The sequence below is a fragment of the Argentina silus genome, assembly GCF_951799395.1.
Source record: "Argentina silus genome assembly, chromosome: 2".
NCBI classification, from domain to species: domain Eukaryota; kingdom Metazoa; phylum Chordata; class Actinopteri; order Argentiniformes; family Argentinidae; genus Argentina; species Argentina silus.
Window position 1 is genome coordinate 13,691,796 of NC_139656.1, and position 12,343 is coordinate 13,704,138.

At 38.4% G+C, this 12,343-nt stretch overlaps 2 protein-coding genes across 6 annotated transcripts in view; both read left to right on the forward strand.

Annotated features, from left to right (window-relative positions):
- Positions 1 to 5,699, forward strand: part of sytl2a (synaptotagmin-like 2a) — a 20,968-nt gene extending 15,269 nt beyond the window's left edge. For 3 of the 5 annotated variants that reach the window (XM_083692983.1, XM_083692986.1, XM_083692987.1), the window contains exons 9-19: positions 512 to 640; positions 911 to 967; positions 1,740 to 1,828; positions 2,662 to 2,781; positions 3,303 to 3,472; positions 3,659 to 3,761; positions 3,869 to 4,048; positions 4,147 to 4,237; positions 4,327 to 4,432; positions 4,769 to 4,974; positions 5,193 to 5,699. In XM_083692983.1, the coding sequence (XP_083549109.1) occupies positions 512 to 640; positions 911 to 967; positions 1,740 to 1,828; positions 2,662 to 2,781; positions 3,303 to 3,472; positions 3,659 to 3,761; positions 3,869 to 4,048; positions 4,147 to 4,237; positions 4,327 to 4,432; positions 4,769 to 4,974; positions 5,193 to 5,341 (1,400 nt within the window). In that variant the 3' untranslated portion in view covers positions 5,342 to 5,699. The remainder of the gene's footprint in view (positions 1 to 511; positions 641 to 910; positions 968 to 1,739; positions 1,829 to 2,661; positions 2,782 to 3,302; positions 3,473 to 3,658; positions 3,762 to 3,868; positions 4,049 to 4,146; positions 4,238 to 4,326; positions 4,433 to 4,768; positions 4,975 to 5,192) is intronic. The other 2 variants (XM_083692984.1, XM_083692985.1) reach the window with 2 other exon arrangements.
- A 1,240-nt stretch (positions 5,700 to 6,939) lies between these two features.
- crebzf (CREB/ATF bZIP transcription factor) lies at positions 6,940 to 10,758 on the forward strand. The gene is given in 6 exon segments (XM_083665450.1): positions 6,940 to 7,113; positions 8,651 to 9,509; positions 9,692 to 9,744; positions 9,747 to 9,766; positions 10,271 to 10,284; positions 10,286 to 10,758. Coding segments are annotated over 5 exon segments (954 nt in total). The 5' UTR covers positions 6,940 to 7,113; positions 8,651 to 8,712; the 3' UTR covers positions 10,356 to 10,758.
- Positions 10,759 to 12,343: the final 1,585 nt, after the last annotated feature.

Consider the following 12,343-nt stretch of genomic DNA (forward strand, 5'->3'; position numbering starts at 1 on the left):
TATCTACTCATTTTAATGTACAAATTCCTCCATTTCATGGCACTGTAACCCTGCCTCTTCATCTCTTCTTTATCATTTTATTGCATTATCCTCTGACATAGGCATCTCAACACAAGATGATTGCCTCTAACATTATCATTATGTCGATACTGCAGATCCACAATTCACTAAGGCCAATCGGAGTAAAGGAAATGTATAAGAGTGAAGACAACTATTTGGATTCCAAGATTTGTCCTTAGCTTCTAATGAAAACAATTATTTCTATATCAGATCATTTGGATCAGCTGAAATATTTTTGTTGTTCTAATCTTTTTGGGTGTTTTCAATAATCAGTTGATTGTAACTTTAGCTTCCCTAATCATTAGGAATAATCAGTAAAGATGTATTACAGTGTAACTATCTGTTCAGAACAATGGAGAGATCTGAAAATATCAGGTGGGAACATTTTTATTAATGCAACGTTGGTGCATATGCTTATTTTCCAGAGCTGATTTTGTTTTATCTGTGGCAGGTTATGATGAAGACTCTAGCCCTGTCAAGGTAGCATTGAAACGAGACCAAGTTTCAAAAAACAAGAGCAAGTCTTCAAGACCCATCTCCTTATCCAGAAGTCTTGAGGACATTACATCAGCGCCAACACGTAAGTAGATAGATTCTGTTTTATCTATGATTTTCCTCTCTCATCGCAATGAATGTGGTACTGTAGGGTCAGCCTGTTGGCTGGAAACAGAAATTAAAATGGGCCTTGGGTCCCATATAAGAGTTTACAATTGAACTTCTTTGCTCCATTGATAACCCTCAACCCTAGACTATGATCCTAAATTCTACCATCCACATTGATATAAACAGTAAACAGTTTGGGAGTAAAATCTTCTTTCAAGAGTGCCTTTTTAACGCTTTATTTTCCTAGGAGATGAAAGAAGTAAAAGTGACCAAAGAGGGGAGTTAAATCTAAGTGTGGATGATGGTAAATATTCCAGTTCATATTTTTTATTTTTTTTATTTTTTTAAATCTATCATATCTCAATGATATGATAAAAACTGTAGATACATAAGTTTATTTTTTTTGTTGAGAGCTCAAATGATATGTGAAAGCAAATATAATTACGTTATCAAAATTAACTGGTAAAGCTGCTTATTTTATAATTTTTTTAATTATTGGTGAAGTTTTAAATCCCATACAAGTTAGATATGAAAATACCAATATGCATATTGAATAGATTTCCCCATTTACCTTAACTATAGGGAGAGATGCATTTTCCTAATAGCTTGAGTGTTGAGTATTGTGGTCTTACTGTAGGTACAGAGCTGGTTGTGTTACAACACAATTCCGAACACATGATCAAGATCAGGTCTTTGATTGTTTAAATCAATCTTCCTTGACTCTTTCCACTGTGCTCCTGTTTACCCCATCTATTGAGTTAACTTATTTTTTTGCCAAGAAATGGATCATAAGACGGTCCATGTGCATCTGCATTTCAGGACACAAAAGTGCTGTTCTGAAAACATTGCCAACTCTGGAATTATTCACCAAGTGTATTAATGAGAGAGAAGGAATGTTCAGGAGAGCATGCCATTTGGCCAGCATGATGAATGCCAGTCATTAAGTTATCTTGTCACTTTGCTAATTCATAGAATTGGCCCGGACACAAACCATTAGGAAAGATGGAGTGATTTGGTCAGATGGTACATGTGCTGGCACTTCTCCTCCTCACCTATCTGCTTTATATCTATTCCAGTCTCTGCAATGCCTCCCTCCCCCTCCTCTCTCTTAGACCCGGAGCAGATGAAGATGAGCATGTCAGTGCCTGCTTTCCTGCAGGAAGAGGTAAAAATTAACCAACTAACTACTGCACCCTCTGCTCATAGCAACACGTATATAAACATAAATAAAGTTATTATACCCCCTCTTAATAATTAGAATGTCAATTGCCTTAGCTTTAAGGTGATTATATTGCAAATTAACCTGTTTTAAGCCTGTGTTGAATCATTTGAATTGAAGTGGCTTTGAAAATCTGCAGTTAAACAATTACAAAAAAAGATACAATGTATAAACCTTATGGTGTAAACCAGTTGTGAAGCTGTTGTCATTAATCATTCCCTGAACCTTTTAAATGCACTACAACTAGTTTTTAACAATCTACTTCCCATTGTTGTTGCTAACCAAATATAATTTTGTTTTAAGACTAGTGCTTCTGTTTATGGTTATAATATATGTAGTCTGTCCCCCATAATTAGGATCAGACCAAATCTGGGGAGACTTTTCCACATCAACACCTCTACAGAGTTATCTGCATATTTGATTGATAAAGCTGTAGATAGTATACAGTTGTTAACATAAAGCGACAGTATTAGGTTTGAAGTATTTAGAAATTCTGTCCCCTGTCTAATCATAATCAAGAATAGTTATCATATGTTTAGACCAACATGCAGAACCAGATGTCGTTATACACATTTAGCAAAAATCATGTTATGTTCATGTTAAAAATTTACTGTCATGAGCTGTGGATAACCATTATTTTTCTCATTGAATCTGTTTTTTATTAACATGACTTGACAGCAGTACCTGGCTCTAACCACCACTATGTGGGCTTTAACCTGTGTGTTCTGAAAGCCCATGTCTGACCACTCGCTTCATGTTGTTTGTACGCTGTCTTGTAGAAGTATGGCAGAGACAATGACTGCAACTCGGAGAGCAGCCTCAACTTTGGCTGGCGAAAGAAGACATCCAGCTCCCTCACTAACCTTAGCCTCTCCTCTGGCATGGCGTCCATGTCTTCTGTATGTCCTGCAAGCAGCTTGCCTGTCCAACTTTCACCGAATTATTCTGTGAAAATAAACAAACTAACTGCAGTACCATTAAACATATATTTCCCCCCACATGCAATAAGTGTTTGTCCTGAAGAAGATGTAAATAGTAGCATGATCAAGAGCCTATTCTAAAATTGTGCTCACCATGTTCAACAGAAGCATTATTTTTTATTCTTTATCAGACAGTGATAGTTGCATATCACTGCTTCTTAGTATCTAACTTATGTACAGTAGATATACAAATCATTGTGGCTCTTCCTTTGGAGGACCCCGTCACTGATATTAAAAGTTAAGATAAAGGTAAAAGATGCCACTCATCAGTCCAAGGGAAGTCAGACTAAGTAGAGGGTAATTTTGAGACAATGTGAGCACTTTGGGTGTTTAAAAAGCTGCTCTATAAATGCAGTACATTTTTATAATTATTGTTATTATAATTATTATAATTATTAGTGATGCATTTGTCTCTTTCTTGTGTCCTGTGGGGTGCAAAGGTGAGCGGCAGTGTGATGAGCATCTACAGTGGAGACCTGGGGGACGTGGAGGTCAAGGGCACCGTCCAGTTTGCCATGAATTACGTCCAAAAGCTTGGGGAGTTCCACATCTTTGTCATCCACTGCAGAGATCTTGCTGTGGCAGAACCCAAGAAGAACCGTTCCGATCCGTAGGTGTTGATAGATGATCACATCATTACTTTGTTAAGATATTTTCTGAGAGCTAACACACCCGTGTGACATAGATAGTCCATGAGCAACAACAGCAGTGACATGCCTTTGCTACGGTCCCATCCACTTGTCTTTTGCTTTGAGCCACAGCTAAGAATATTATTATGTCTGGTTTTCAATTTCAGATATGTGAAATGTTACCTTTTACCTGACAAAGCAAAGATGGGAAAAAGGAAAACCAGTGTGAAAAAGAAGACTCTGAACCCTACCTACAATGAAATCCTAAGGGTAATAGAAGAGTATTAACAGAATGGCTGAAAGTACTCATAGCACACTAAGGGTCTAGAATTGGACCTACCACTATTTAAGTTATTCTGTGCTCTGCCCCTTTGCAGTTTAAAGTTACCATGGAGACTCTGAAGAGTCAAAAACTTAATGTCTCTGTGTGGCACAATGATAACTTTGGGCGGAACAGCTTCCTTGGTGAGGTGGACTTGGATCTGTCTGAGTGGGACTTCAGCAACACACAGATGAATGACTATGCCTTGAAAGCAATGGTAAAGTACCTGGAGGAGGTAGGGGTGTTGTTCTTCATTGAAAATCTGTATTGTTGAGCCAGTGTTTAGAATGATGGTGGGACTATCAAAGACTGATCTAATACTGGTTTTCCCAGGTAACAACACAATCTCCCTCTCGCTCGCAATCCATCGACCACAGAGGAGAGATGAGAGTAGCCTTGCGTTTCCTGCCACAGATCTCCTACAGTACGCTGCTTCTCTTCACCTTTTAATCTCATAATTTCTCTCACCTGTGTTCTTGTGAGCACTACATACTAATGTGTGTTCATCAACAGGTAAGAGGCCATCCAAGACTGAGACTGGTGAGGTGCAGATCTGGGTGAAAGACTGCAAGAACCTGCCACCTGTCAAGGGCTTTATTATTGACCCCTTTGTGAAATGGTATGATTTCTGAGATACTAGCCTTCCTGGAAAAACAAAAGTAGAGTTGAATAATAGGATGGCATACATATTAATTTAGATACTTTTTTATGATCTGTAACATGCTGATTGCTGCTCTCTTGGGACAGGTCTCTCATGTAAAATAGATTCTTAATCTCAACAGGGTCTCTACGAATGAAGGATCAATAAAATAGATCAAAGATAGAAGTTATCTTTGTCAAGTAACTAATTGTTCTTCAATAGCCAAGTTCCATGAGGGGGTGTTTTTTCTTGTAATACAGATTCAGTGGGTTAAAATTATGCTGGAGTTCTCATCTTCTCCTTTTGTGTCTGCAGCACTGTGCTTCCAGACACAAGCAGGAAAAGCCGACAGAAGACCAGGGTGGTGAAGAGGACAGCCAACCCAATGTTCAATCACACCATGGTGTATGATGGCTTTCGGCCAGAGGATCTGCGAGAGGCCTGTGTTGAGATCACTGTATGGGACCATGACCGGCTCAATAACCATTTCATTGGGGGCCTAAGGCTGGGCCTGGGAACAGGTAAGACCTCTTGGCTGTCAACTGTCATCTTTGGGCAGAAAAAAGTCTGAAAGTTCTGAGCCTGTTTTACTGAATGCATTTCAAAGTGTTCAATTTCTGTTATGATTGATCTGTAAAGCACTGTAAGTATAGCTTAAATGTGCATATTAATATGAATCAATTAATGTTTACAATAAAAATAAAAAAACTAAGTGGACTGTCTTAATCTGTCTGTGCAGGTAAAAGTTATGGGGCGGAAGTGGATTGGATGGATTCAACCTCAGATGAATCAAGTTTGTGGGAGAGAATGATGGAATCTCACAGTGAATGGGTAGAGGATGTTTTACCTTTGAGAATGCTGATGATGGCTAAAAGTATGTCAAAATAAGATGGTGTGTGAAAGGTCTTGATCATGTGTAATAAGTGGTTAATAAACATCAAAGAATGTATAATGTTCCTCTTTGGAGACATCAGACTGATGAACAATTTAACTGATACTTTAATCAGAAGTATCTAAAGTAACCTGGAACCTAGGAAAAAACTAACAGGCACATTGGAATATTACATTTAGTGCATTGATTCTTCTAATTAAATGTATATTTTATTTTTGGAAATATCAAAAGGTTATACATGCATACATTACTTATAATCATTGATAATTGATTGATAATAATTATCATACACTAATTACTCATAACTTGAGAAAGAATGGCAAAGTTTTAATTTAATTAAATGCTCAATGATCACTATTTGTATACATGTTTCATAATGTGTGTGATCTAGAAAATCTAATGTTGAAAGGTTTCCACAATAAATACAGGTTTCAAAAATGTTTACTGATAATGATGTAATTGAAAAATTGTGAAATGTGACATCAGTGAAGAATTGTGAAGAATTGACATCATGTCTTATCTGTTTTTTGCAAATTAGGTGTTTTACCCATTAGTAAATCAGGGCTTATCTTCCTGGGCTCGTACACAAACACACAGTATAATAAAATACAATATGACACAGCACAATACAATAAAATACAATACACTACACTACACTACAATGCAATACAACACAATACAATACAATACAATACGACACAATAACATACAATATGTATGTACAATACACATACCAGTAAAAAATAAACAGATGAATAATGTGTTTATTGTGTTGCTTACTACTCTGATACTAGCTTAATAGTTACTTTTGCATGTTAGAATGGTTTGCACAACTTCACAAAAAGTTCACAAAAACTGCTCAAAAAAGCACATTTAACAAAGAAACAACAGGGGCGCTTAGTGGCATAGCACACTAATGTGCTTACCACGTAATTGCAACGTTCCTGGTTCGATTCCGACCCTTGACCTATCTTGCATGTCATCCCTCCTCTCTCTCCCATCCTTCCTGTCAATCTCTACTGTCTCTATCCCAATAAAGCAGAAATGCCCTAAAAACAAAGAAACAACAAAGGGCCTGGCAAACCAATTGGAATTGGTTATTGTGTCTAAAACTATTATTGGGAGACTGTCTTTCAAGGATTCCTCCTCTAACTCTTCAGTGCCCCACCTCATAAAGACATGTGTGGGTACTGTATACCTGCACATCTGGGGGTGGATGGCATAGGTTGGGGATGAGGTGACCGAAGGGGCCCATAGAAAGGATCAGGTGGATGTATTGTCCTTAAGGGGGATGGATATGCTTTAACATTATCAAAGAGAACAGGAGACATTTACTTTTTTTTTTACATGACTAGTGGCAGACATACAGAGAGTAGTAGAACTGAGTCAGCATTATGGTGTTTGAAAGCCAGTGAGGAGGTTTTGAGTGAGCTTTGGCAAAGAGGATGAAACCTACTTCCTCTCATTGGCTTTGCTTTGTGTTTCACTCCCAACCTGCTGATGGCAGCAATACGTCGCGAGGTCTCTGTTCTACCGGAAATTAGTAGAAAAAAAAGAAACCCGGTTTCGCCATTTTGCAATGTATTTTACGTTCTTTGTACGTTTCAAAGTTCGCTCTCCCACTTGTGCCCAACTTGATGTAGTCTTTCAGTCTGCAGAGAACTATTAAAATACGAAAAGTATATTATCCAACGAGAGGTTGCTAGAATAATGTGAGACATAAAAAAAAAAACTGTTCCAGTGAGTGACTCAATATCAAGAGACGACGGTAAGTTTGAGAGTTTCACTTAGCTAGCTAGGTAGCTAGTAGTACGTAGCTGGGTAGACAGCTTGAAAACGCCATGTCATTGCCCTTCGCAAGCTAACTAGTTTTGGATGTGATATAACAACATGTATGTAACAAATGTGCGGCTAGATTCGGCTAATTGCGGCTAATTCAACATAGCATGGGTATCGTGTAGACCGTTGAACAACAAGTAATGTTAGATCTCTTACCTAGCTAATTAGCCAGCTAATTTAATTGAGTGAGCTAGCTAACTAAGGCGCCTATACTGGCTGTAGCTTACCTAGCGAGTTGTTATTGTTTGCTGACTTTGTATGTTTACCAGCATGTATCAATGTAACTAAATGGTGTACTCGACGTGGAACTTTGTCCTTTGATCTTTTTTGTAAACTAAAATCTTGGTGCCCAACACAACAGAATGAACAAGTGAAGAGTAAACATGTTGTCCCCCACGAATGATGTAGCGCCCCTCTATTAATAGGAGTGATGGAAAAGCCTGTGAATGAATTAAGACGTTTATTCGTGAACTTTTTACTATGACACTTGTCTCTGTTTTCCAGCGCTGTGTCCCTGTTGCGCACAGGGAGGGCTTTTCTCTTGGTGCAATCACCTTCTGTGACCAAAGAGAAACATTTGGCCGCCATTAGGCTACTATTGTACTAACTCTGTTGATATAAGAAGCCTTTACTTCAAATCAAATTTCACCAACAGGCAAATTATTTGGTTACAAATGCGACTGACTAATACTAGGTTACACAATTCTGGTTTCTATATTGATATAAGCCAGTTAAATTATGATGGATAAGACTTCACTCACAAAATATTATTACCAAATTCGTTAGGTTATAGGCCTACTGCATTAGGCTACACTCCTACAGCTGCATTTGTAGCCAGACTGAAAAGTTACCAGAACATGGAGTGCTTATTTGATTCATTATTGGTCTTGCTTCTTACAAGTTAGTGTTTGTTGATTTCCCAAAATATGATTCCCAAATTCGTTAGGCTATAGGCCTATTGCATTCGGCTACACTCCTAGCTCTCCACATTGCACCCTATTATGACGTTTTTAATGATGAATCGGCGCCACTTCAAAACGATCTCTATGGCAAGACTCGTCTTTCACCATAGTTTCATAGAAATTGGGCCAATCGGTGTAATTTCGTATATGCTGCATCTGTATGGCAAGACCCACAATTCACCCAAGTTTAATCAAAATTGTCCTAGTGGTGTTGGAGAAAAGGTGTGAGACATACAAACGGACAGAGACAGAATCATAACCAAAGAGGTGTGAGGTTTGTTCTGTTGTGTTGGGCATCAAGATTGTAGTTGTTAACAAGGGTCTCCCCCCATTGTCTCACGTCAGAGCGCACTAATTCAGGCACTAATCGCGTAGGTCCCATAAGAGGTCCCCAAGAGGCAAAAGTGATATACTTGGTCACAGTTTCTCAAATGTTTGATTTACAGATAATATCTGAAGCTTGTTTCTAAGACACAGGGCCTGTTTTTTTGTGTATCCCCACAGATCATCCAAGCAGAGTCCAGATTGCAGTAGGAATAACTTGGTGGTGTTCATCAAAAGCAACAATGATCACCAGAAGAAGAGCCCTTACGAAAAACAACAATGCAGAGGCGCAAACTTCAGATTTTCCACTTGAAGTAGAAGTAACAGACTTTGTTGAGATGACTGAAAATGTTGCAACAAGTCCTTCTGAAGATTTATTATCAGAGAATATGGATGCCATGGGATTAGAGCTGGATGATTTATTTGGAATAAACGAGTTAAACTGGACGTTTGAAAGAGATGCAGTATCCCCTCTTTTTGACATGGGATTTGGTGTGGGTGATTCTACGGATCAAGATTCTGGAATTGGTGCACCGATGACCCCTTCACCTGAGAGAATATCTGCTGCTCACAAAATTAAGTGCAGTGATGACCAGGCGGGGCACAATCACATGATCAACAAGAACGCCATTGCTGCCAGAATTAATCGTTTGAAGAAGAAAGAATTTGTCAATGGATTGGAGAACAAAGTTGAGTCTCTGTCGTCGGAAAACCGCACACTCAAACAGGAAAATGTCCTATTGAATAAGAGGGTGGAAGAACTAGAAGATGAGACGAGGTACCTGAGAGCTGTGCTGGCCAATGAAAGCATGTTAGCCCAGCTATTGTCTAGGCTGAGCGGTGTGAACGGCATGAAATTATCTTCCTCGCTTTTCCAGGGGTCCAATAACAATGATCATGATTATGCCTTACCCAGGAAACGCGTGAAGTTGGAGGAGAAAGAGACATCCGGTGGAGTCTGTCTGCACGTGGACAAGAACCATGTCTCAGTGGAGTTCTGCACTAAGTGTGCAGAGAGTGCAAGCGCATCACTCAAAATGTAGGGTCAAGTACTTTCTGTTGTCAGATCATGAGACTGAACTTCATTAACTTCAGGGGATTTGATGAACACAGTTAAAACTATTTTAGATCATTACTTAAGAAATGTTGAATGAGCATGTGTGTAAAATCTTATAAAACCAATTGACTTGAGATACACGTTACTGCTAAACCTGTTGACAGTTTTCTTCTAGGTGATGGTTGTTCTACAATGCGGGATGAATGGGTTACAGAACATCTTGTCTGCTTGGCTCCATGGTAAGGATCAGCTCAAGAAAGCCGATGTTTGATGTATGCTCAGATTTGTATGCTTTTGTAAAGTTTATTTTCAGTTTTCCTTTTCAATGCCCACAACGGCTTTTAAAGTACATTTTAAGTGTTTTCCCGGAGATGTTTCCCTGTTAGTTTTTGATCAGTTACTTCAATTTGTTTGAAATACTTTTCTTTTATTAAGCTCTGTGCATGAAGCAGCTAACATGTAAATAATTTCACTCCTAAATGTTAACGAGTGGGAACATGGTAGATTTGATAGTGTTAAAATTGCTAAAAAAAAGTAAAAACATTGTAAATAATAATAAGGTGAAGTTTCACAAAGAGTTATTGTTTATTATTAATCATATTAGTTTAAATTGGCTCTTGAACCAGAACTGGAAAAAAATAAATCTAGTTTAAATTTTGTTTAAAATTTGTGTCTTTGTGAAACGCCACCATTCTGCTGAAGAATGTTTTCATTTAGCGCCCCTATTTTTCTTTATGCTAAAGTGGATTCTGCTGTTGGAAGCTGAAGAGGCGGGACCAGCTGCTGCCAACATGGCCTGGTATTTTTTTTAAAGGTAGTATAACCTAGTGTAAGTGACCACGTTACCGGTATTCCATCACACATTTTGCTTTTGAAAAGTGTTGTTCATTTAGAATATTCTGTTGATGGCAAGTGTTCCACTACTCATTGCAATGACAATATTAGAAGTTGTACGTCTTCACAAGTTAACCTGACTTAACATTTGATTGTGTTGACATTTTGGAATGTAACCATTTAATCAACAATCAGCCAAATTATCTATTTGAGGTGGTGACCTCATACAAATTGACCTCAACACTTCTGTATAAAGTGAGTTATTAATTTGTGTTGAGGAATGTAATGTATAATACAACACAATTTTGTGCCAGGAAATGCAGTTGGTGTCCCAACGTTGTTCTAAATGAAAGGAACGTGGGTAAACTGTTCCACAATAAATATTATTTTGATTATACACACGTTTCAGTTATGTATTATGCCTGTTTATGCTGTTGATATTAATGTATTTCTTTTTCTCTTTTCAAACAGCAAGCTCTTTCTGCAGACAAAGTTCTATCTATTCCTGAACAAAAAGGAGAAAGTGTGGTAAAGGGTCCCAAACAAGTCAATGAAGTCTCATTTGAGTGGAGAGGCAAAACATACTCTATGTGCATAATGCAAAAGGCTGATTTCAATGTACTTGGTGATATTTATCTGATCTCAATAAGTTAAATGTACAGAGGAGACCATGTCTCATGCTATCTGTATGTTTCATAACTAAATGAATAAGAAAGCTGTGGAGCATATATTAAACCTAAATTATTCAATGGGAAATCATTTTTGGATAGTGTTCAGCCTTCCAATAGTATTGAGGCATATGCTGTAGCTGGATCTACACAGCAGTAGGTGTGCAAAGTGGGATTCACCTTGCTGACTTTTGAGGTCTAAACGTTTCACTGTGGTATGTGAATCTAGTTTGTCGAGCTGAATGGCATGGTGGTGATATATTGTTGTGTATGATAAAAGGAGTATGTAGTAAGATTGTGAAGAGGGCCACACTGACATTGAAAACAAATTTTTCTTTCAGAGATTTTTCTTTTGCTACACATTTGGCAATGTTTATTATATTCATAACATCATATGAAGATCACATTAAACTAGATGAATTCCCATCAGTTTTATACAGAACCTTTTTTGTAAGCATTCATGTCATCTACAAATGACAGGACAACTGATGAGTAACATTTCAGTATTACAATTACAAGAGCATGATGTAACATCACTTGCAGTGTGGTTTTGGATAACATTTCATCCACCCTTTGTATTTATGTACAGTGCATTAGTAAAGTATTCAGACCCCATCACTTTTTCCACATTTTGTTATGTTACAGCCTTATTCTGAGATGGATTATATATTTTTTTCCTCATCAATCTATACACAATACCCCATAATGACAAAGCCAAAACAGGTTTTTAGAAATGTTTGCTAATTTATTAAAAAATAAAAAACTGATCACATTTATATAAGTATTCAGGCCCTTTACTCAGTACTTTGTTGAAGCACCTTTGGCAGTGATTACAGCCTCAAGGCTTCTTGGGTATGACACTACAAGCTTGGCACACCTGTATTTGGGGAGTTTCTCCCATTCTTCTCTGCAGATCCTCTCAAGCTCTGTCAGGTTGGATGGGGAGCGTCAGTGCACAGCTATTTTCAGGTCTCTACAGAGATGTTCTATCGGGTTCAAGTCTGGGCTCTGGCTGGGCCACTCAAGGACATTCAGAGACTTGTCCCGAAGCCACTCCTGCGTTGTCTTGGCTGTGTACTTAGGGTCGTTGTCCTGTTGGAAGGTGAACCTTCACCCGTCTGAAGTCCTGAGTGCTCTGGAGCAGGTTTTCATCAAGGTTCTCTGTACTTTGCTCCGTTCATCTTTCCCTCGATCCTGACTGTCCTGCCAGTCCCTGCCGCTGAAAAACATCCCCACAGCATGATGCTGCCACCACCATGCTTCACCGTAGGGATGATATTGGCCAGGTGATGAGTGGTGCCTGGTTTCCTCCAG